The sequence below is a fragment of the Orcinus orca genome, chromosome 13 (assembly GCF_937001465.1).
Source record: "Orcinus orca chromosome 13, mOrcOrc1.1, whole genome shotgun sequence".
NCBI classification, from domain to species: domain Eukaryota; kingdom Metazoa; phylum Chordata; class Mammalia; order Artiodactyla; family Delphinidae; genus Orcinus; species Orcinus orca.
In genome coordinates this window covers 40,975,549-41,001,539 of record NC_064571.1, presented here as the reverse complement: position 1 = coordinate 41,001,539, position 25,991 = coordinate 40,975,549, and the positions used below count along the sequence as shown (strand labels likewise).

Here is a 25,991-nt window from a genome sequence, read left to right as displayed (position 1 = left end):
AGACCTAGGAGTTAATAAAAATAAACAACTAGCTTCCAGTCTGATCTCAGGGCGCAGGCCCTGCCCTGCAGACACCATTCACAAGAAGGTTGGGTCTAGTTGACCTCCCATCTGAAAACCAGTCACCTTTAAGGCCCCAACTCCTGCATTTTGCTGTCTGTTATTCCCTTTCCACGACACATCATTCCCTTTCTTCTTTTCTTTCCACAAAAGGTTATTTTTTTCATTTACTTTAAAAATATTTTCCTTAAATACAAATTAGATGCCACACTTCTTTTCTTCTTGAACCTGCTTTTTTGTGTTTGGGGTGGAATCAATCCCCCGGCCCCCTACCCCTACCCCCGCATCTGACTTTTTAGCCATGCATGTTATTCCTACAGAGAGAAGCAAACTGTATTACCTTCTAAAACAACATCTTTCAAAAACATTTTTTTCCCAAAAACATTTTTATAAACATACAAATCTAAATTTCATAAGAAGTTCCCCACTATGAAAGTTGGCTTAAGCAAGTAACTGGATGGTGGTAGTCGCAGTGATGGCGGGAGGGGTGTGTGTGGTATCTTTGAATTTTAGCAACAATGCTATGCATTTTTCTCTAAATCTAGGAGAAAAACAAATAGAAATCATATATGTCTGCACATATATAATGTACGATGCATATATAAAAATATACCATGTTTAAATACACACGTAAATGCATATATAACATGCATGAGGATAACTCTAGAGTAACTGTGAACTGACTCCTTTCAGTTCTGGCCTCTGCTAAAGACATATGCCATGGAGTAAATCCAAAGTCCTAAATGAGGCCATGGGAGTAAATGTCCAGCAATACAATGGGCCCTGAACACACAGATATACGCAGTCACCAGCCATGGAGCCACACAAGACCCTGGGGAGGAGACCCGCAGGGATGAGCTGCTTCCAGCCCCATGCCTTCAGTAAGGAGAGAGAGAAAAAGGGGAGGGAAAAAAGCCACTTAGGGCTGAATGGATTGGGGGAGCTGGGTGCCAAGTGAGTAATGGAATATACATATGCAGATGCCAATGTATTTTGGAAATAACTCCTTTCAGTACTTAAAAAGTAAGGGTAATTTCCAGAAACTCTCATCTCTACACACATGGACATTTGTAGAAGAAATAATGCTCAACTTACAAATACCCTGCGGGGCATATTCTGCACTCATCCCAGGCGTGGGGATTAGAGCTCCGTGTGTAGAACGAGGGGAGGAGAGGCCCCTCCAGTGCAGAAGTTTATCTGTGAAAGAAACCCAAAATCAAGCACTAAAGCTATAAACAACGTGCATCTTAAACCACAGGATATCACATTTCAATTCCATTAAAATAGATTAACATCATTACAACAGCCTTGCAGATAGTTAACAGGCCCAAGGCCTATATCAAAAGAACAGTGGTGAGTTCTTTCCCACAGTTCCGCTTTGTTTCTAATTTTGGTCTTTTTTGACAAAAGGGAAGGGAGTTTGTTTTAGGTATGGGGCAGCAGGGGGGGCGGGGGTTCTTTGGTTCATTTGTTTGTTTGTTATTGTCTGATTATTGTCTTTCAATAAGAGATGTGTAAATAGCAAGGGGGAAATTGGTAATATGACTGGCAGCCTGGTAGAATGGGGGGATTTATCTGCAAGGCTGGTTTACATGCATACATTTACTTTACTTATAGACAAGCTCAAGCAAAAAACAATACGGTAACAGGAAATGAGTAGATTTGTGAATCTTTTCTTCTAGAACAGAGTCCCACTCGGCCTTTCCTGTCCCACTCTTCCCATTCTGTCTTTATGACAGCACCTTCAGTGATAGGGAAACCTTGGGCATCTCAGGACCTGGAATTCTATCCACGGAGTACCCCACGTAGACATGGCTTCTTACAGCACGAAGCAGTGGGCAATAAAGATTAGACTTCTGGGGTTAAGATAACTTTGGCCAAGTCCTCACGTTAAGGGTAAGGAATCCTACCGTTCAATGACAAGGAGCGAAGCAGCTTTCCAAAAATAGCAACACCCTGAAAAACGTGGCCCACCTTCTCTATTCTACTGCACTGGGTTGCACTCTGGTGAGGAAAAATGACTTCTCACACTGATAAACATAAATCTAGCTGTAAATCAAGCCATTCTTGTGAGATTTTTGCGAGAAAGGAAATATTTGGTTTGGGCAACCTGGGGATTGTATGGTTTATGTGGTGAGTTCCTAGCTTTTCCAAGTCCACCTTGAGCTAACCAAGCATGGAGAGGTCAACCTTGAGACAGAGTGGAGGAGAGATGGAGCAGGGACACTCCGTGTGTCCTAGAGGCTTGGAGTTTGTGATGATTGGGGGAGGCGGGAGAGAAGAAAAACAGACTTTGATGGTGAGTAAACAGAGTATGTTTTCCATTAGCTTAATATTAAGAGCACTTAGAAGAGTTGTTGTTATACTCTAGGATAGCAGGTCTCAAGTGTAAAATACATCCTGTTCTCCTTCTATAGATCATGCTGCCAAGAACAGCCAGGGCAGTCAGCACAAGGTTTCCTTTCATGAGGAGCCTGGTGGGTAACAATGGCGTGTTGCTCGTGGAAGCTCTTACACAGAGGCATAAATCTGTCGTTACTGGGCCTGTCCAGGGAGGCTGCCACGAAGGCTCCGCCTAGCCCGAGACCATCTACAGAGGCCTGTCCTCCTCCCTGACCCCAAACAAAACAAATGCCACAAAATGAACCAGCAAAAGCAGAAGACTAGACTTAAAAAGCAAGCATGTCTTCATCTAACTGCTTACGTTCTATGAATTGAGAGGCAAGGGTAAAATTAACTACAGATTTAGTCATAGTGTTTTTCAACGAGAAATCTGAGAATCCATTTTTGCACTTGTTCTTGCCTCAGCTATTTAATAAGTTTGTTTGTCGCCAAGACTGAAGTCTGTTTCTTAGGAGACCCATACAACAGAGTACTGTGACCCCAGCAGAAAAGCAACAAGGTACTTGGACCCTCACACTGGGAAAGACTCATTTCATATTCCCTGCCACTTACTCTGGGAAGACCTGAGGTGCCTCAAATAGACCCCCAGCAAGCAATGGGAGAACCGTTAACCTGGTCCAGGCCTGACCACTTGCATGCATCTCCTGTTGGCAAACTCATCTACTAACCCATTGGCCTAGAGCAAGCTGAGTTTCTGGGGGTAGCAGCCTGGCCCAGTTCCCCACAGCACTAGGCCACAAGGCGACGTGAGGGCTCATCAAGGAGAGTGTCTGAGTATCTGCCCCCATTATTTGGTTTGGGGTTTGGTTTTGAGTTGTAAAAAACCTTAGAGATCATCAAGTCTAATGCCTTCATTTTACAGGTGGGGAAACTGAGGCTTTGAGAAATTAAGTGACTGGCTCACGGCTATAATGATGGTTAACCACAAAAGTGAAGAACAGCACTGACTCCCCAGTCCAGTGCTCTTTTCTGGGATATCCATCTCTCTCCTCCCCTCTGTCGTTCCCACCCTGGTCTGTACTGCTCAAGAAGTACCGGTGAGAAGGGATCTCTTTCTCTTGACCCATTCGGAGGAAGAACCTCTCTTGGGGAAGAGTCCAGCCCAGAGGTGCTGAGTGGACCTTTCAAAAGGTCCAAATGAACTGACTTGGTTTCAAAATTGGAAAACACCTGATCTACTTCCTGCACCTTGCCTCACCCCCCACTGTTTTCATCCTCTACTTCTGCTTCCCCTGCAGAATCAGCCAGCTGAAGAGAAACAAACCATTCCTATCAGCCTAACAAGCTACTGACACTGTCTTCGTGAGAGAGACTCATACTTGCATTTCTCTTCCTCCATGAAGAGTGTCAAACCAAAGACAATGGGGACCCCAGCTGATTCTGCAGCCTCTCCCGCCAAACACATCTCTGAACACGTTCTCATTGGTAAGTAGAATCAACATTCCCACAGGAACTGCAAATGCTGAATTGTTAATAGCTTCCCTAGGGTTTAACTTCTTGCTATGATGCTTTCAATTATTCCATCACAGTTTAGGCAGAGTAGAGTCTCACAATTAATGCTTCTAAGCATCACCCTCAACCAGCAGCTCTGCCTTCCCAGGCTGCCCTTGACTGAGGGCCTCTTCTCCTCCCACCTGCATTTCGTTCTCCTTGACTGAGGGAGAGGTGGGCTCCGGTGGCTGGCAGGGAAGTGGGCGGTCCAACTATGCTCTCTTTATTTCCTTGGTGGTTCTCTCAGGGCAGTGGTTCTCAAAGTGTAGACCCAGGCCCAGCATCAGCATCACCTGGGAGCTTGTTGGAAATGCAATGTCTCAGGCCCTTCCTCAGAATTACTGAATCAAACACTGGGATTGGGGAAGTGGATGTAGAGTATAAGAATCTATGTTTAGCAAGCACTCCAGGTGATTCGTACGCACAATCCAGTTTCATAAGGGCTGTCTTAGCATGAGGGGAGGAATGGAAGCTGGAAGCTTTGATGTTCTCCTGGCAGCCAGAGATCCCCTGGCTATGAGGCTCTCATCCCTTCTGTCTGGGACTCACCTCCTTTAGGACCAGAGCAAGCCTGGGAAATTCCTAAGGATCCCTCCATGTGGAATCCAAGGTTCCACCCTCCCTCACTGACCAGGACACGGAACAGGCCCAGACTCAAATAGGGAACGCTCTTTGCATAACATCCAAACCAGCTTATGTCAGGCAGATGGTGTCCTCACTGCTTCCATAAATGCGGAAATGTTTGCAAATGCAGCTATGGCACGCCGCACGGATGCAGTAAGCACTGGACTCCTGTTTCCCTTTCTGGACTCTCCAGTGTGTTGCCCTCCTCTGAATTAATCTTTTCAAATGCCTTGTACTCCTCTGGTGAAAAGCATTTTAACCTGTTCTGTTTCATAAAAGTCTCTCCAGACCCAGCATTCCCACTTTAGGGCCTCAGAAATGCCTTATGTATTATTAGGTTGCCATGTTTCCTTATGGCTGAGTAACAAATAATGAATCTTATCTTTCAGGTCTCATTAAAAAATCTGCCACAAATTGGGAATGGTTTTGATTGAATGTTATGCATCGGTCACTTTAGATTTCTATATGCATCGGGACCGACTTTTGACACAGAGCTCTATAAACCAGGTGGGATGTCCCTGGAATTGAAGATCACTAAATCAAGTTTTAGGTTACCCCAAGAACATCTCAAAGCTTCCTTTACTACTGACCTGTTATTTGTTTCTGAAACTAATCACTAGGTGTGTCATATAGCCACATCACTGTCTACCAATCAACAAGTAATACCGCTGATCTACAAATGTGCTGAAACAGCTGAGCACAAAGCATTATTTCCAAAACACTGAATGACTGCTCCGGGTGCTGACTTTTATAGGAATTAAAAACCCAGGCCTCTCTAGAGGAGTAGATACATGTATAGATGTTCGCCGTTCACGAAAACGTATATGTGCATTTATGTATTTCTTTTCTTAACCATATGTTTCTAGATAACTTCCCTATTTTCCCAGCAAGATGGGGCACCAAAGAAGTAGAGCCATCCCCAAGAGGAAGGGTTACCCTGTGAAGCGTGACCTCCCACTCACCTTGCGTCTTCAAAAAAAGAGAAGATGACAACCCACTATGATGGGGAGGGATCTCTATATTGGTGACAGGCCAAAATAAAGGACACTTACCGCCCCTTCTAGCTCCAACATTCTCAAGTCCCCTCCCTGCCCTCAGCCAGTAGCCAGCTTACAGACTACACTTAAAATGCATCCCGAAAGTTTGTAAAGTTCCCTGAACGAACCAATTCCCGTTCTATCAATATTACTGGATCTAAATCACAAAAATAACTACAGTGCAGCTAGTCTAGGATAGAGGCTTCTATATCTAACTGGAAAGCAAATCCACTAAATCTCCTTCTAGCTCCTGACCCTACATTTAAGGCAGATACCAGCCCCCATCTCTCAGATCCTGTGACTTTTTAGAGTATTATAGAGCCAACATGAGCAATGCCTGTGTCTTGAGTTGTGTCAATCTGAACTGAAAATGTGCCAGCTTTATCACTGCTCACAGACTTCTTAATTAACCTTCTGATATTGTCAAAATCGTATTCCCTTTTGTTCTAGAAATGAGCATTTACATGAGTGTTTTCCCCATCACTATGCTTTTTCACTAGCTAAGATTTTACGGAATCGTGATGCTCTGTATATACAAAGCAAGCAAGAATTCTTCAGACATCACACTATAGAATTTCTTTGCTGAAACTTGTTTATGGTCCTTATATTCGTAGAGACTTCACCAATGACTTTCATCTCATCAACCACTCATTGAAAAACTTTTTTGACCAAGCCTATCACCTCAGAGCCTTGATTATCTAACAACACATTACTAATTTCACCTTTTAAGAGTTCTCACCCTAGGCATCCACTCTATGAGTGAGGAGGAGAGATGACATCTTTCATGCCCCTTTATCTATAAAAATGCAAAAAATGAAAGCCACCAATCTGTCAGGCCTAAACAAAATTTTCTGCAATCTGTGTCTTTAACATAAGCAAAGCATATAATTCAAAAAAAAAGGAACTTGCTTTTCTGAAGAATAAGTAAGCCAAAGACATTGTGTTCCATCTTTGTGTTGAAATGCAGATTTCCCACTAAAAGGCAAATCCTTCATTTCAAAAGGTTGAATAGGATGGTACTTAAAAAAAAAGAATTCCAACTGGTTAAATTTAGGGTGTTGAAAAAAGTTCATTCCAATAATATTTTTTGGCTCTGGGCCCTAAGTATTTTCACTTGATCATGAATTAGATAAATTTTTATTACATTTTAAGCTCTTGCCTTAGAATGGTGGAACTTCTCGAGGAGACTGGAAGGGCAGCTCATAAGAAGACAAATTGTTTTAGGACAGTCTTTTTTTTTTTCCTTTGTTTAACTGTGTACCTCACTCTGCAAGACGAGTGTACCCAGGATAAATTCCATTCATTCATTCTTTCACGCATTCATTCAACAACTATTTACTGAGTGCCCGAACTCAGTGAACGATTATACTGCCCCAAGCAATGGACTACCTCTGTGGGCAACGCAAAGAAAAGTCAGACACAGACTCCCCTACAGGAACCTCCATCTAGTAGAGAAGATAAGCCTGGAAAGGAATCGCTCTGCTCCAAAGTAAAAAGTGTGTCATAAGAGAGGCACAGATAAACTGAACGGAAATTCAAAAGACACAAATAACTTCCATTTGTAAGGGAGGAGAGTGGCTTTAGGCAAAAGGGAACTTAGGAACTGGACCTGGAGAGCCAAGAGGAAGGACTTTCTAGACAAAAGAAAAAAGCAGGTATTGATGCCCCAAGAGAAGCAAAGCTCGAGGTGTACCCAGAGCAAATGGGGCCCAACAGGTAGTACATTTAAATCAAAATATTACTCACCAATCCATCCTGTTGATAACAGAGGATATGGTCATCTAAATAAACCCTCTGAGGGCTTTTGTGAAGGATTCACCTTCCACAACTTCTTATTTTCAAACACCACATTTTCTTACAATAATGGATGCAGCCACGTGGACGCTGGTGAAACTATGAAAGGTCATCTGTCCTGTTTTGTTTCCCCCCACCCTGATTGTTTTGCCCCCTGATGAGTGGTGAGTGGTCTACCAAGGCAGAATTCACTGTGTTCTATTCCTCTGAGTCAGACAAACAAGTGTTGATAGCCATGTTCTTCCTGCAACCCTGCCTCCCCGGCTTAAATAATCTATTTCAGATGTAGCACTGCCAGTTTCACATGGGCTTGTACTTGCTGACACATCTTCAACAAATGACTGTGCAAGAAAGGTGGAGATTTTCCTATACTTCTCTGTGTCTCTTCAATCATCACCTTGACCTTCCCTCCAAATTTCCCCCCTTTCTTCTCTTCAGAGCCACGGGAAGAGCGGGGGTAACCTTACTCCCGCTCTGAGTCCTCATTGGAGGACTTTGTTTGTGTGTGGTGGGGTGTGAGGGAGTGCACATGTGTGGGCGCAGGCTTGCTTCTACCTGAGGTTATTTTTCAGGTTATTTGGGGGAACTGGGGAACTACTTTTAAAGAGGGCTTGCCCAATCTATTCCTTCATGGGTCCCACTGAAACTCTCTTCGGATTCCTTTCTTCCTTCAGGATGTTAGGTACTCATTCCTCTGGAGAGAGCTGCTAGAACAAAATCAGGAATTTAAGTTCTTCAATCCCAACTCTGCCATTCCCGGCTAAGCATGACTTTGAGTAAATCCCTTCCCCTTTCTGGCCCTAAGTTTTCCCATCTTTAAAAAGAGAAGACTGGATTAAGATGGATGAGTTCTTTCTCCCAGGCCAGTCTTGAGTCTCCTTGAGACCAGATCAAGGGCAGGAGTCTTGGAAGCAGTTAAGAGACCTACTATGGGCCATCCTAGAAGCTGGCCAGGATGGGCCTATGCCCCTTATGAACTTGCAGGGATGAGAAAAAAACCTACAGGCCTCTGTGGGCTGGGTCTGGTCCCCAGGCTAATTCTTAGACTCAGAGAGTAGGCCTGGTGGTGGTTTTCAACCTCCTGGGGCACAGTCGCGCAAAGCTTACCTGTCTAAGTTTCAAGCAGGAAACCTAGGTGAGTCCTGAGCCACAGAGACTGAAGGTCAGAGAGAACCAGGAAGAAACTTCCCACAAGCTCAGGCTAAACGTCAAGGGGAAAGGTCTCTGTTGCCCGTGCCCGAAGGCCAGTGGCAAAGCTCGGCCTCATGTCAGAGGCTGGTACCCACTGCACATGAGGGCACGCACAGGACTCTAAGAAAAGCCAGAATCCTCTCCCAGCTGCCCGAAACCAGAGAGGCAAGGCCCCAGCGTCCTGTGGTCCCTGCCCCAGCCAACCTGAAGGGTTCCTGGAAAGCCATGTGTCAACTGAATTTCTGTAAACTGAATCACATTTGCTAACGGAGGTAATTTCAGGGATGTTTCATCACCCTTCCAGATTGGCTGGGCTTCTGACACTTTTACCTTTTAAGTGCTTCTTCCTCCACCCCCTCCCCAACCTCTCCCTCAAGTAGTTAATGATCTGTAAACAAACACTTTAAATTCAGTGGGGGAGCTCACTATTTAAAGGAACCCTGCGGGGAAACCTTTTGAAAAGTTAACAATCTTTCTGTAATGTGAAAAATCACCCTCTAATTTATCAGTTTCCATTGATGAGATTTGGTGTGTATTGGGCTTTCTTAAAGTGGGGCTCAACTGCAGTGGTTAGAAGAAGGGGTGAGGAATGAAAGAAGGTGAAGTCCTGAACGTGTTTCTTTTGCCCAAATCATCCAGTCTCACGCAAATGTATTCGCAGACCCCACTCACCGCACAGCGAAAGGAAGAAAAGGATGGAAAATCATAGCCCCAGCACCTGGAAAGCCTTGAAAACTACACGTGTGTTCCCCATGATTTAAGGATTCGATGTCTGAGGGAACGAGCATTTTCAACTGAGGGGAGGAAGGCCTTTGGGCTGTAAAGGTGGATCCAGTGAGACTGACCATTTGCTCAGCAAACGTTTAATTCTGATAACACCAGCCAGGGCAGAGAAGGACTTCTCTATCAAAGCAAGCAGAACATGCAACTCCCAAATTCCTCTGAAGAGGCCACCCCGAGCCTTTTTATCTGTGTCAACTACCAAACGTAATTTATTGCCTCCCTATCTCCATTTTCATCAGTCTAAGAAAAATACCAGAATAAGTTTAAGAAAACCAAGCTTGGCACTTATAAGAAGACCCCTGTTATTTTCAGGTGTCCCTGGGCCTTGCAGAGGAGGACGTTTGTGGGATGTGGGCAGTGATGCTGCTGGAGGGGAGAGGCATGGTTGGTAGATGTGAGCAGGCCCAGAGAGCTGGAGAGTTTTCTGGTTTTATCTTCCAGGACTGATGTGTGCAACCTTTAAAGGAAACGGGCCCAGAAGCACGGGTAGCCTCCAAGCCTGGCCCTTTTTGAGAAAGTATGTTGTGGCCGCTGTGGAGGGTTTTATCTTCTTCCCAAAGCCTTCTCCTCACATTCTGACCCCACAGTAATCCTGTGGGATGAGGGAAGGTGTTATCCTCACCTCCCCAGGTGACAGAAGATCTCAGAGGCACCCTGCTGCAGGCAGTGAGAGCAGAGCTGGAACTCAGAGTCCTGTCCACTGACTTGGGGACCAACCTTTGCCCCTCATCACCACTCACTCACCTCACTCACCCCACCTCCGGGTGGGGTGAGGCAGAGTGTCCGGGCACTAGTCTTTCAGCCACTTGCAGGCAATCACTTGCCTTCCTGGGATGATAAAATAGGGTGTGCGTGTCCAGGGAAATGGGGAAGGCACACTCTATGGGCCTAATGTTCTGTGACAATCTTGGCCAAGAGATTCTTAGAACCAGAACTGGCCATTCTCCAGAATTAAAACCTATTATGTCCTGTGGTTAATACAGAACTGCTCAGAAATTATGAGAACTAATTTAAGGCTTCAAAGCTCTACAAACTTAAAAAAAAAATGGTCTAGCAGGTCAGGCTCTGACATTTCTTCAGGAACAAAACTAGGCTGCCCTCTTGCCTGAGGTGAGATTGAATCAAGGAGGGCTCTGGGGCTTCGAGGCCAGGCCTCGTCCCATGGCAGAGAGTCCTTCTTTCAGAAACAGGCCTCTGCCCGCCCACACGCTCCTCCAGCTTCTGCTACCATCTGCTCAGTCCCTCAGCACCTTCCTCCTCCGAGCCCTGGCCTCAGACCCAACCTCTCTGACAGCCTTACAGAACAAAGGCGAGGCAGACACAGCCTACTGACTGGTGGCCTATTTTCTTGGCTTCAGAGATATTTTCCTGGCTTTTTACCCAATTCCGAATCCTTCATTTATCCCACTGACCAAATTGGAAAGAATTTCCTGAATAAAAATGGACATGCGCACGTGTATCATCGGCAGCCATCCGAGGGGCCCCAGTCCAGCCGCAGGGTGGGTGCTGCTGGCCGTGCTCGGGCTTACTAGTTCCGTTGATACAACGGGGGCAACACCCAAAGTTATCAGCCTCCTCCAAGCTCCTCAAACCAAGAACACACCATCCCTTCCGCCCACTGGCCAGGTCCACTTGGGAACTCAGCTTGTGGAGACCTGGCCTCTTTGGACCCTGAGGCCACCGTCCCCTTTCCCGTCTCCATGGACATCAAGGGCCCTCCTCCGCCCCCCCCCCCCACCTACAGGGGAGTCCCCAGTATCATTTCCTGTTTTGAATCTAAGACTGCCTGGGCAATGAGGCCTCAGCTATACTCTATTTCCATGCAGCACCAGCCGTGAGACTGACCCGGAGCCGCCCGTGTCACGGTCTCCCAGGTCCACTAGGAACAGAGACACTCCCCTCTCCCTAACAGGCCCCTCAGGCTGAAATCCTTTTGCTTCCAGAGCCTCAACTTTCCACTGCTGGGTAGAAAGCCCCCTCTGTCACCGGCCCACAGATCTCCGCCACCATCACGGCCCAGCCCTGTCAGGTGGTGGGAGTGTGGACAGCAGGGCGGGTGTGTTCAAAGAGGCCGACCAGGCAAGAAGCATCCTGTACTCCTGCCCTGGCTCTAACGCAATAAAATGTCTTCTATCAGTGTAATTCAAGGCAGAGTCAAGGGTCTGTCACCATTTTAAAGAGGCTTATTACATGGCCACAAGAATTTGCCTCGGGCTCAAACCTGGCATGTAAGGTATCAGCGTGGGACAGGTTCTTTTGATTTGATTTTATTTTCTTACAAAATCTGAAAATGAAACGCTTCTGTCCCTCCCTTCCACCAACCGTTTTTTGATTTATGGGGAGGAGGAAAGAAATCTGAAGTTGACAGGTTGGGACAACTCCACTCAGCTTTCTCACTCAAAAGCTGCTTTTGTTAAACCATACTTTGCATTTATGGCCTGCGGCTCTTGGCTGACACGGCCGCTCCTCCAGTGTGGAGCAGGCTGCGGACTTCCCCGGGAAGAGGCCCCACTGAGATTACGTGCCCGCCTGCACCCAGGGCGGGAGCATCTTGGCTCAGGGGGCGAGGGGCACCAAGGCCCCTGGTTAGACAAAGGCGAGGCCAGTGAAGGCTATCCCACGCCTGGTCCCCAGCCTTACACTATGTTTGGGTCCAGGACTCCACGCGATCATTATGTATCCACCACCACTGGTCCCAACTAAAGTCCAAGCCTTCTGAGAAGCAACAGCGTGCTGTCCACCTCTCATTGCCTGGCACCATTCGGGGCAAAGAAGAGCCCCTTAATCGATACTCGTAAATCAAGTGCTGTTCAGTGAACTTGTCTTCCCGGAGGGCGATTCTAAATGACCTGGCTGGAAGGAGCTGCCAAGGACCCGGCAGGGACCAGGGGAACCTTGCCTTCCCGGAGTCGCTGAGGTCTCTCCCGTAAATGATTCACTAAGCAAGGAGCCTCCAGGTCAGCCTTGACCCGGGAGATGATTACAGTCCCTTGAAAGTGGCTGCAGGCCCATCGGTTCACTGTATAATTTTGACAACCTGTGATTGTATATTTACTCAATGGTCGTTATGGACAATCAAGTTAATAATTCACTTTCCAAATGCTGTGTAATTATACAGTTAGAAGAGTTACATAGATGTCAAATTTCCTTAAGACTTCTGATGTATTGGTCCCAATTACCTAGTTTGGGTCCTTCCCTCTCTCAATTTTTTTTTTTTTTTTTTAGTAATCTCCCACACTTTTCTCTATTCTCATTCCCCACCTACACCCCTATCTTTCTGCCCCGAGAGAAAGAACAGTGTGAAGTCCTGCAGTTCAAGCAATCCTATTTAGAACACATAGTTTTGCTCCACTAAATAAGGCTAGCCTTGGAAGGCTGTCTGGATGACCTCATCTGCCTCCCTGCCTCCAATGCAGGAGAACGCCTGCAGCAGCCCACAGCTCATGGCCCAAGTTGCACCAGATCCTGGCACAGTCCCGTGGAGGCCCAGAGAAGAGAGTGCAAAACCCTGGAGTGCTGGCTGGGGCTTCCCAGCCAAACGACTGGCATGTCCCTGCCCAGCCAGAGCTCCAGGCATAAGCCCAGCCCCTACCTCTGTTTGGGATGCGCCGGAGAACATGAGAGAAACACGTACACCCGGAAAACTAAAATGAGGCAGGGATCCCAGGAAAAGCAAAAACATTCAGAACCCTGGGCCTCCTGTCTGCTTCCTAAGAGCTAAACTTGGTCCTTCACTCCTCTTGTTTTGTGGTCTTCACACACACACCCCACCCATCACAAGCATATAACCTGCTTTCAAGGCTCAAAGCAATTTCTGCCCCCCAGTAGGGCAGTGTGGTCAGCTGACCCGGATCACCCCAAGCTGCAGGGCCTGGCAGGGAAACCCAGGCAAGACGTGAATGTCCTTGAGCACAGCTGGTGAAGGAGCAGAGGGACAAAGGTGACAGGAGGTAACTGCAGCAGAGACAATATTTTTTCCTCCATTTCAATGAGTTTCTCTTTTTTTAAGTCATTTTTTGGGTGCTCCACCCTCTACACCTTTCTCTCTCCCACATGCTCCAGCGCACACACAACCCAGGGCTCCTGTGTTTTAAAAGGTCTTCTCCCACCCCCTCTCCCCCATCCCTGCCCCACAGATGAGATTAATTTTCTAACAGATTCCCCACCCCCAAATTTTATGTTATGGTGGGAAAGTCTTTTGATCATCGTGGTGTTCTGGAAGCATAAGAGCTAAGCATGATCTCTGGAAAGTGAATTGGGAAAAGCCCCACAGAAAATTCTCAAATTCATGAAACCCACCTTAGATACAGAAAACATCTCCAGAACCTCCCGTCAGTTCTAATCTTGGTGTCAAAAGAATGGGGATGGGGCTTCCCTGGTGGCGCAGTGGTTGAGAGTCCACCTGCCGATGCAGGGGACACGGGTTCGTGCCCCGGTCCGGGAAGATCCCACATGCCGCGGAGCGGCTGGACTCGTGAGCCATGGCCGCTGAGCCTGCGCGCCCGGAGCCTATGCTCCGCAACGGGAGAGGCCACAGCAGAGAGAAGCCCGCGTACCGCAAAATAAATAAATAAATAAATAAATAAATAAATAAATAAAAGAATGGGGATGGACTGTTTCCCGGCTGAGGGCTTGGCTATCACTTTCAGATCTAACATCCTGTTCTTCTGGGGCACTCCTGATGCCCAGAGAGGGGGGCAGACCTGTTAAAGGGGGGATTTCTATACGTTTAGAACATTTGGGATCGCTCTTTGTAGAGAGTTAGGTTTGGCTGGAGTTTTTGTTCAGGTTGTGGTTTCTTTTCCTCCATAAAAAAAAAAAAATTGGAGCTGTATTTGTTTCCTGTTGGTGGTGCGGACAGAAGGAGGGTGTGTGCTGGAGGAGGTGTGTGGGGGGGGAAAGGCTGGTGGATGGAGCAGGGCCGAGAATACCCGGAATTGGAGAAAAGCGAGAAATGGAGATTTTTCTTGGCCTCCAAACAGTTGTAATTTCTACTGCCACTGCTTAGATCCTGGGCACCAGGCAGAGAGAGTGGGAAAAGGGACATGTGACAACTTTGCCACAAATCAGGATTTGGCATTTAAATCCACAGGAAGCAAGAAGAATAGAGGGACATCTTATTTATAGATTTGCAGATGAATTGAATGAGATAACTAAAATGCACTTCTCATGTATCTGAAGGAGCAATTCCATTTTCAGACTTGGAAAGTTTCCCATAATTGAGTATCACCCGACCTCAGCAACACGCTGCAGCCCAAGGTTAAGATCAGCTTCCTAAAAACCGGGCAGAAGGCTGCTGCTTAGGTGGTAGCTCAAGAATTCTACTTTGAAGGACAGGTTGGTACCACACTACATTTAACTGGATTCAGTTCATCTGATTATACAGTGCCTTGCTTTCTGTAATATGTAATCATCTCTTTCTGATGACATTTTAAATATCCAACTAGACAAATAATTGCAGCAATAATTGATAGCAGAGTCAAGCTGGAAGCTCACTGATTGGCAGAGTCCCTACCAAAACAAATCTTCTTTCTTTCAAACATTACAAGAATGATGCTTAAATCTAACTTTTGCTGATAAATGCTCAAAATCTGATTTACTGACAAAGATACGGTAAGAAAACCTGCATTTCAGCCTGTGATTACTTTGTGAGCCGTTTGAGAAGAATCAGGCAGCGTGATTTATATTATTTTATTTCCCATGAATAACTACAAGGATAGTATGGGTAGTTGGGGAGAATCAACGGGGACAAGAGAAGTGCTGCTCTTAATACTGCACTTCCTGAACGATGTCAGCCAACCCTCAAGGTTTACAGCCCTGTCCCCCTCTGATGTGTGTCCCATGTAGAGAAATGGTCTTGACAAGGGGAACACCCAGAAAGGAAGGCACGCAAATGATGGGCTCCACACAGGCCTTTGAAAGCTGGTTTAAATCAATGACTCAAACCAGGACTTAAATTCCCCTGCCCTGCGCACAGAGCCCTGGATGGGGTCAGGAGGCCTGAGCTCAGACAGATCCCCAAGGGATCTCAGGCAAGTCTCCAGGGACAGATGAGGTCCCCTTCAGCCCCTAGTCTGTTTCTCCATCCAAGGTTGAGCCCCAAATCAACTGTTGTCTACATCACGTTTCAATTGTAATATTCAAGTTGTTATGGTTTGGGTCACTGCTTTCAACAATTCAGACCCTGTGGAATGCTGCGATGGTCAGAAATAACTCACGGAGGAGGCTCGTCTCCGGGAAACATCAAATGAACGAGCTGGCATATTAGCAGACATAGATTACAGTAAGGAAAATCTAAAACAGAAGATGTATCTGATTGTTCCAGCCAGTGACAAAGGCAAGAATTCAGGGATGGGGTCTGAACATTTGCCCAAAGCACTAGCATGAGAACCTCTTGTTCATTTTCCCCCCCATTTTTCCTATTTTTTCCCCTATTTTCTTTTCTTCTTCTTGTTCTTTCTTTATTCCCTTCCTTCTTTCCTTCTTCTTTTTCAGACGGGGGTCTAGGGTGTGCTTTTTTTTTTTTTCCCTTGAAACTGAACCGTTATAGGACAGTTCATCTCACAGCTTCTGTTAAAAATCAGGAGCTTGTTAGATGTAATGATTATCTGCGCCATGACACTTAGTGCATGTGAGGGGGCTTGTCGAACAGCTTTCCTCTAATTTGGATCTCCTCCGTTAATTAGAAAGCCCTCAGAGTTTCTGCAAATGCAGGTCACTATCGACAGCGCGTGCCTCTGATGCTTCGCCTGTGACAGTTGTAAGGCTCTCCTTCCAGGAGTGTCAGAAAATTCAGTCACCACAGCCGCTTCACAGTAAGTTACAGGCACGGTGACTGACCGTACAGTCGGTTTCCCCACAGCCAATGAGCCTGATGAAATCTGCATTGGAGTCCAGCTAAAAATAGCCCAAATGTCACTCCTCTTTCCCCCGCTCCCTCTTTCCTTCTCTCTTCCCATTTTTCTTCTCCTTTCCACCTCTGTTTCTACATCTCCCTTCTCTTATCTCCCCTCCCTTTTCTCTTCCAAAGGAGTCCTCTGCCATTCAAACTGGTACCACTCACCAGAAAGGGAAGTAGGTTTTACAGATAAACCAGGTTGCTTTTTATTGAAACAGCAGTGATTGTGGAACAGAAACCACCCCCCCAAAAAAATACGTATTTCCTATTTTTTTTTTGTGCTGGTCAGCAGCTGCACCTGGTGAGGTGGAGGTCAAGTCTATACTCCCAGCATGGCTCACACGTTTTTTCTTAAGGGAAGGAAGACCTTGTAGGGGGAGAGAAAAGGAGGAGGAAGGAAGGAAAGGTTAACAACTCAAGCCAAAATGCATATGGGGTTGAGGTCTTCTGCACTTATCACCATGCAAAGTGACACCTCAAAATTTAGGAAGTCTTACTTAGGAATAGCTCATTATGTGCTGGTGGGGGGAGGGAGAGGTGGTGATCTGTCCATGACCACATGTGCATAAATTTGCGTTCAGCAAGTTCATCTCAATCTCATCAGGTTCAAGCCAAAAAGAAACCCTCTGTGGCATTTGCCTAAGACTCGGCCAAAAAAAGAGACCAGTATTTGAATCAAAATAGGAAATATAAAAATTATGTGCACACCCCCCCACCCCAAACAACAAGGGACAGCCCGGAAGAACAACTATCCCTTGCCACCATAGTTCCCAAATGGACTGATCTCAAGGTCAAAGCCCAATTCCCTAAGCAGACCTGCACACAAATGCAGGAAGCTGAGGGTATTGGGAGCCTGGTCTTGCAGTTGCTGGCTTATGGAATGCAATGGGATGGAATGGGGTGGGATGCCATAGGTCAGACTGATGAATTCACACAAACCCAGAATGAGCTAAAGTCACAGCAACCAGGCAGGGTGGAGCAAGGTAACCCCAGCAAGAATCCCAAAGCCAGCCTCCTCAACAGGTACAGTGGGCAGCTAACCCCAGGCTTCCACTGACATCATGCTGCTGTCAGCTTGGCCGTTGGCCTCCAGACACCAGTCCCGGGAAAGCCCTTGGTACCTTTAAGCTAACTGAAAAAAACCAATACAAAACAGAACAAAACCAGGATCATTTAGATTCTGCCTGTGAGGGAAAATAAGACAAACCCCAGACCTGGGAAGTAATGTGAAAAGTGGCAAAAACCAATCAAGTCATTTAAAAAGAAAAACCCTCCCTCCAACGTCACAAAGCTGCCGAACATTAGGTTCCTAGGAAACTGTCCCAGCAACCTAGATATGAGAAACAACGCTTGCTATTCTGAGGTGAGAAGTGAAGCTGTCTTTCACTCGGGACAGTCAAACATGGTCTATAAATACCAGCACTGCCCCTTGTGGACAATGGGCTGAGCTCAACCCAGAGAAGGCAAGTATTTCCCTGAGGTCACACAGCAATTCCAGGTCCCCCCAGACAAACCCCTTCACCCAATAGATGGCCTTGTCTTCTCTTAGAAATACATATTGCTACAACAGATCCCCATTTTCGGGAGGTTGAGGAATGAAACTGCACATTTTAGTGTTACTTTCCCTACTTTCTTTCTCCGACCCTCTGCTCTGGTTCTCTCCTTCCACACACCCACATGTGCTCACACACGCACGTGCACGTGCGCACACACACATACACACACACAAGATGTTTAGTATATATAGGGATCTATTTCCATACCTACCCAAGTTTCTAATACCATTGCTTTGTCAGCAGATCAAGAGTAAAGGATAGTGGCAAGCTGTTCTCCATTCTGAAGTGGATTAGACTGAAAGGCTGCTGGAAGTCAAGACCTCCTGGGGAGGTCAGTCCTGGGGCTTTCAGGGTTACAGCTCTGCAGGTGGACCATGGCTCATTTGCAGAGAATGCCTTGTGACTCGCTCTCTCCCCTACACATCAAATGGAGACATCAATCACAGCTCTGCCAGCCCACCTTGACCCACGTCCAGTTGGGCACCCGTGCCTTCTTCCCACACAATGAGAGAGAACGCAGTGGCCAAATGCTCAAAGTCCACTTTATGGACATATGTATCGTTAAGTACTGAAGTGAGTGAGAAATTCAAGAAAGCTATGCTTAGACTACACACGCATGCTCATGTGCACACTCACACACACACATTTTGCACGGAAGTGGGCAGCATGATGGATTAGCTGGTAGGTTATTATCAGATACGTGGAAGCTCCAACTCGACAACACGACTGGGTCTGGAATGTCTTTCAGGAAGACCTTTATAGCATTAGACTGTTGACCAAGGCATCATTAAAAGCATTAGGTGGTGGACCAAGGCATCATGGTATGACAGAGAAGCAGCCCATAGTCTCAACATGACCACACCCCTACACGGAGTGGCATTTCTGCCCAAAACGCTGTGAAGCCACTCATCTCTCAAAATTGGCCACTGCTCTCACCCTGTATTCCCCCTTTCAGGTATTCATCCCTTTCCCTGCTAAAAGAAATGGAATCAGAACAAATTAAAATTTAATTTTAAGATTACTATTCTATCAGAATTAAAAGGACTCAGGAAATTCAAAGCTAAGGCAAACGTCCCTCCTATAAATCTAACTTGACTATTCAGACAGTTCAGAGTTCTACGAACAGGGCATCTGCCCGCCTTCGATCAGTTACTCACCACGAGCCTCTGCCACAGGCAGGACGGGGAAAGCCAGGCTACACCTCTAAGTGTGCGAAGTTCTAACCTTTTACCCATGTCAATGATCTACTTAATATAATGTTTTGTCTTTAATCAGAGAAAGAATAAGATAATTTGATATCCCATAAAACTCCCTAACCTATATTTTGCAAGTCAATTAGGCAGTCCTTTTGCGTTAATGTCAGCACATCCCATGTTGCATCTCCAGTCAGGCTTTCGGGTATCTGCGGCCCACAATGCCCCACACTGAGAGGGTAAGAAGAAAACTCAGCAGGGGGCAAGGGGTGGGTGGCATGCAGTGGGCAGTGACTTTTTCGTCATCTGTATGGAAATTGGGAAATCGTCTTCTCAAATGGAGATTACCTTCCCTTGGGATCCTTCTGGAGGGCTATAAATAATAGAACATACTAATCAACATTATATATTAAAAAATGAATACAGAATCAGATTAAGGAAAAACTAAATTATACCATTATAAAAGTAAAAAAAAAAAAAAAAGAGGCATGAAAAAGATGTCTTAGCCCATCCCCTTCAGTTTGCCCTACTCTCTGGCAGCCAAACCTGCCTTAATAAGGGCGTTCAAAGTAACCGTTTCTCACTCCCTTATTTATGAGCAACGGAATGCAAAAAGCAAGGGGATTAATTTCAATGCAGCCATTTCTCTATCAGCTATTCTAACTAAGGAAGCTGCAGAAAAGTGAAGACTGGAAATTTATGAACACTTTATGAGAAATCTGGATAAGAATTGGGTCTAAATATATGAGAGGAACATGGACATATGGCATAAACATAAGACAGGAATGTTCCCGACTCCAGCTGTCCAATGATGTCTACCTCTAAGCGTCTTATGACTCAGTTTTCCCATCTCTAAAATGGAGTCCCCTAACCAAATCTGGGGAAACATTATAAAGAATAATTGGATGTTCAACTCTCACATAGAGACCTCTCTTTGCTATTACTTTTGAGCTGGTTTTAAAAAAACACAATAATAATATTTATAATGCATTCTCATTGTGCAGAAACATTAACATTATCCTGGAAGAGTCTGTCTCATTGGCTGTTGGAAGAGATTGTTTCTTTCTTTCTGTCTAGGAACACAAGGAGTGAACTTGGCTATTTCATCAAAGCCTGTAAAAGACACCTGAGTCATCATTTTAACTAAACAATTTCTCCAAGAATTCAACCTATGCGAGGGGAAAGAAGCCCGTCTCTGGGGTGTGCTGGGAAACACCATTGACTTCTCGCTGATTCCTGTCCTCTGTCCTTGGCAATCCAGTTATGATCTGACAGCATTTAAAGATGACAGTATTTGAGGTAATAGGACAATGCCGTAACAAGATTACAGCAAATGTGAAAGGAAGGACACACGTAGGTACCGTCATTTAGGTAACGTCATCTATGATCAGCTTTTGTTTCATTTTTTTGCTGACACAGAAGTCAGTATCAATTATACAATTCAGGGTAAACCTTGTCATGGCTGTAAATAGTTGGCTTCCCCGATGAAAGGAAACATTTATATTGCAGGGGGATTCAGTGAAACTTTTCTAGCTTTGGTCGATGTGAAAATAATAACAAAAAAAAATTCAAACCAATAGCCAAAGAGTCAAAATCAGCCTGAAGTCACTACCACCCCAAATTAATTTATCTTGAAAGAAAGAAAGAAAAAATTGCTGTTGATCATAAACAATAGGTGACCAAGAGGTTCCTGAAGAAGTCTTAGACCCTAATGAAACTGTTGCCTCAGGGAGTTTGGGGAAGATAAAGTGGAAACACCTAACTACATTCACTTCGGGGAGCTGGTCAACAGCAGTGCCCCTGCCAACAGGGTCCTTCTTAGTCATTTACACCATTTCTCATTCCATTTCCTTTTTGTCATTTGGCCCACAGCACATCCAGATCCACATAATACCAGCTTTTGGAAGTCGGTTCTACTCTACTTTCTAATTAATTTCTGCCACTGTGAGCTTTTCTCCAAAGCCACCAAGTCTCCTAGAAGCTGATATTCCTTTGCAGTGCACAGAGCTACCCTGCCTGCTGCTAAAATGACCTCCTCGTTGTCCAGGACAAGGAGCCATGCTGTATGCCAAGACACCAGCCACAAACAAAAACACTTGTCTGGGGCTTCCCTGGTGGCTCAGTGGTTAAGAGTCCGCCTGCCGATGCAGGGGACGCGGGTTCGTGCTCCGGTTCGGGAAGATCCCACATGCCGCGGAGCGGCTGGGCCCATGAGCCATGGCCGCTGAGCCTGTGCATCCGGAGCCTGTGCTCCGCAACGGGAGAGGCCACAACAGTGAGAGGCCCACGTACTGCAAAAAAAACCCAAAACAAAACAAAACAAAAAACACTTGTCTGACCAACACCTGTCACAAAAGAAAATTCTGGCTAGAGGAGGAAGTCCCATGAAGGAAGCTGAAAAGATGTTCTGACCATTTCAGATCCTAACAGAGGCTAGTCCTCCTCTAGAACATTCTGGGTCCACTAGGATCTCTGCTTTCCTTTTGACTTTCTGTGTGTCCCTGGCTAATCTCATGAGCCCCTAGACCTCCTTTCCCCTCCCAAATGCCTATCTAATACTCCTTTTATCAACTCTCCTCTTACATCATCCACAAAGGTTCATTCAAATTCAGGCTAGCTTTAAAAATCCCCAAAGTAGGAGGGTGCTATTAAAGAGAGTTCATAAGGATGTGAATTTGGTGCCTGCCTTATTTCATCACACACCACCTGAATGATAAATGCCATCATGAAAAACTAACCATGCCCTGAGCAATTCCCCACATGGATGGTCTGGAGGACAGGGACAAGGGTCCACCGGGAACCCAACTGGTTCTTGATTCCAAACTTCATTCCTGTCCACTCCCCACTCACAATAGGGGTGAAATGAAAACTTTCCGAGACTCTACACCAATAACAGACTGATTTGCTAGTCTCCTGCAACGTTTGGTTCCATTCTGCATGTGAAAATCCTACAGTCAACCATTCCATCCTCTAGAACATATCTGTCAAAGGGGAGAACTCAGCATGAAGGACATTAAAGAGAGAATCCCAACAACTGGCCCCATCCTTCCTCTGGACAGAGTCCTTAATTTATGTCACCCTAGAACGCTGCCTTCGTTCTTTGCTCAGAACATTGACAGCCTCCCATGGTCTACAGGATATGGTCCAACGCCTTAAGCATCCATTCCAGAGCTCCATAGTCCCTCCCTAAATTTTTATTCCAGGCTTAGCTCCCTCTATGCACCAAGGAAAATACTCTGCTCAAGTAAAAATCCCTTCCTTTCTCATTCCCTTTCAGGCTTTTCTTCTTCCTCTTCAACTTCCTGGAATCCTGTTCATACTTCAAGTCCCAGCTAAAGGTCTACTAGTCACCTTAGCATAAAGAATCAATCTCTTCCTTTCCCAACCTTAAGGAGCACTCATTCCCTGCACCACCTGGACTCATAACCAGTCCTTACATCACTGGTTACCTCTCTGTGCCTCTACTTAATTCTACATCTTTCCAGTGTGCTTCTTAAGTGTGGGGACTCCGTCTTCTACTTATTTTTGTTTTACTTCAAAGGATCCAGCATAGCACGTGATATATGATATACCTATATCCTAGGAACTCAACAAATAATGGTTAAATGACTGATTTGCCTTCCTAAGAGGAAAATTATTTTTCCAAGTATCTTTTCTGTCCATAATGACAATTTTAACCATCTCCGTAGCCACAAACAGTTCCCTTCTGATATCTGCTTGAATTTCCAGATAAAAAAAGGCAAGTGGCAGTAACCTGTTATGCTACACAAAGATTAGCATTAATATCCACCCTCCTTAAACAGCCACCCCACACCCTAGAGAAGAGCAGAAGTGAAGCACATGCACCAGCCAGAATGTGTGCCAGGTTGATTGAGTCTGGCTGTCAGTTACCAAAAAATAACATCTTTATGGGAAACCCATCTTTAAGCTTGTACAACCCTCTAGCTCTATTTCAACCTTGGTCAGCTGCAAAGAAGTTAAGCTCAGCAGAAGTACACCCTGAATGCAAAACACTAAGCTCTAAACACATATTTTTAATACTCTTTTGAATCCAGCACCACTAAAAAAGGACTTCGCTTTGATGCCAGCGAGCAGGAAACATGAATGTTCTTGGCCGCCTTATCTATTGGGTGTGGTAAAGGGAAGGCCCCGCAAAAACGAAGGCAGCAGCTAATGTAACTATTATTTGAAATGTTGCCTTCAATTCTCCAGCCTGGGCTGACTGTTCATATCAAAGCCCCCTAACAGTCAAGTCGCAGAATAAGGCCGTGTGGCCAGATGCAACCCAACACGACACATGCACAGAAGTCTTCCACGTAAGGACTTAAATCTATGCAGCCTTAGCACAGATCTGGGTTCAGAAAAGGCATTCTCCCCACATCTGCCAGATGAATGAGGAAAGTTCAGATATCACATGAATGCTGACTACCTTGGAAACTGCACGAGAGACAATTTGGAGAGGAAGATGGATGTTAAAAACAAACAAAAACTTTCACTTTACAGGAATTCACCGGACAGTCACACAGTTGGGATCTCCACCCAAGGAGGAGATATATCAATGAGTAAGACTGACTCAGGCATGTTCTCCCCTTTCATCTTTTAAAGCCCTCTAGAATTCTATGAAATAAACCCCTCCTCTTACTGTCTCTCGCCTCAAACACTCACAAGTGCTCACGCATTTTTCACATAAGTACACGTGCTCTGCTGGTGGTGGAAAACATCACCTCAGTCTGCTTCTGTCTCTCTCCCAGACATTAACCAACTTCCATGAAATCTCCGAATTCAAAGAGCATTCTGAGTTCCCTGAAATGTACTTTAGTGTCCCCCCCACCCCCTTCAGAGACGGCTGGAGTCTTGAGATGACGCAGACAGTTAAAGGCTAGAGACAGACAGACAGCCTTCCATGACAGTCCAACTCAAGTGGTTGGTTTTCATTTTTTAGCTTTATTGAGGCATAATTCACATACAATAAAAGTCACCAACTTAAGGGTACAGTTTTATGAATTCTGCTAATTGTATACAGTGGTATAACCTCCACCAAAATCAGGTAGAGAACATTTCCGTCACTCTAAAGAGTTTTCCCATGCCCCTTTGCAGTCAGTCCCCTCCCCTAATCCTCTGACCCCATTTAATCATATATCTACTACCCATCACTCTAGTTTTGATTTTTCCAGAATCTTACATAAATGGAATCACACAGCATTAAATCTTGTCTTAATTTCTTTCACTGAGCAGAATGATTTTGAGATTCATCCATGTTGTTGGGTGTATTACTATTTCATTCTTATATTGAATATTCCATTGTATGGCTGTACTACATTTTGTTTATCCATGCACCCATTGATTGACTTTGAGTTGTTACCACTTTTTGACTATTGGGAACAATGCCACAATGAACATTTGTGTATATGTGTTTGTATGAATGCATGTCTTCATTTCCCTTAGATAAACATCTAGAGCAACTCAAGTTTTGAGAACACAGAAAAGGTTTTGAGTTTGAGAGTCCAGGGAGTCCCCATTTTGTCACCCTACAGCCTGCCCCACCTCCACCCCATTCCCCGAGGAGTACAGCTCCAAAGCCCGTATCGCAGCCACCTGTTTGGTTCAATTACCAAATGTCATCTTACTCCAAGCAGAAACCTCGCCACTATTCTAAGGGAGGGATGGGAAGTGACCCCAAAAGATTTTTATAACGGACATTCATTTGGACTGAGACCCCTACTGAGTCAGGGCTAACTATTAAATGTGGTGTTGAGAGCCCTAAGAGCCCTCCTAGGTCAGAAGGCAGGGTGGTTGACCTACTAGTTGTACAGCAGCCAAGGGTCCTGGAGATAACTTCTAACTTGCCAAAAGGCCTTGGGAAGTTAGACTACACCAAGGCCTCCCTCAGAAGGGCCCCCAGCTGCTGGCCAGTGCTGTGGACAGCAGAGAATCAGGGGAAGACGTGAAGATTCCCCTTGCCTCCCCTCCCTGACCCTCACTGGCTGTGACAGGGCAGGGCTGGGGGTCAACAGGTGACCAGGAAGCAGAAGGATCTGTGAAGGAGCTGGAGCCTTGAGACTGGAGCTGCAGTGGCCCCAGGAAGTGGCAGAGGCAGATTGAGGGAAGACACAGTGAGTGGAGGGAGAGTGGAAAAAAGAGGGGGCAGCCACCTTAAATAGAAAGACAACAACTCAAGGGGAAGAAGCTGAAAGAAACAGAACAGAGACTACTACTGGCAATAAACTGAGAAAGTGAAGCCCCGTGAGTGAGGCATGCCTACATCACTTAAGACGCCTGAGTAGACCTGTACTCCTGCCCCATGAGTGAGGCATGCCTACATCACTTAAGACGCCTAAGCAGACCCGTACTCCTGGGGCAACAGATCCCTTAGCTATATAGACTAAGGAAGCATGAGGCAGGGGGAGGGTGGTGCTGACAGCGGCACAGGAGCGTGGGAAGATGTGAGGCTGGGAGCTGAGGGCCCTGGCTTCTCGCCTGTGCATTGCCACCACCTGGCCCGGTGACCATGTTGGGTCTCGTCACCTCTGTGGACCTCAGTTGCCCCACGGTAAACAAGGAAGTTAGAATAAATTATCTCTAATTCCCTAATGTCTTATAAATCTTGTGCCATTTTTGCAGAGATGGGAGTACGGGGAGAGGAAAGTGGAAATGGCCCAGAGCTGGCTGAGATGAAATAGCAAAGGGGAGGAAGAGTATTCATTCTAACCACCTAATCTCCAGTTGGCAAAGCCAGCCTGGGGGAGATACAGACTGCTTCTGTGATGACAAATACTCCTGGCTCACTCCTAATGTTTCACCACCAAACTTTATTTCTTTAGCTGGAATTAAATAATTGACTCATCTGTAAAATGGGAAGAATAATAATAGTATCTGCTTAATAGGGTTGTTATGAAAGTAAAATGACTTAATATTTGTAACGTACTTAGAACAGAGTAAGTACGTACATTTTGTTGTGAAA

General features: G+C 45.7%; 1 protein-coding gene across 13 annotated transcripts in view; it reads right to left on the bottom strand.

The window, feature by feature from the left end:
* Positions 1 to 25,991, bottom strand: part of BCL11A (BCL11 transcription factor A) — a 99,154-nt gene that overhangs the window by 14,377 nt on the left and 58,786 nt on the right. For 9 of the 13 annotated variants that reach the window (XM_033407255.2, XM_049695766.1, XM_049695772.1 and 6 more), the window contains one exon: positions 1,156 to 1,257. The exons of the other annotated variants lie outside the window; for them this stretch is intronic. In XM_033407255.2, the coding sequence (XP_033263146.1) occupies positions 1,156 to 1,257 (102 nt within the window). The remainder of the gene's footprint in view (positions 1 to 1,155; positions 1,258 to 25,991) is intronic. 13 annotated transcript variants of the gene reach the window in all.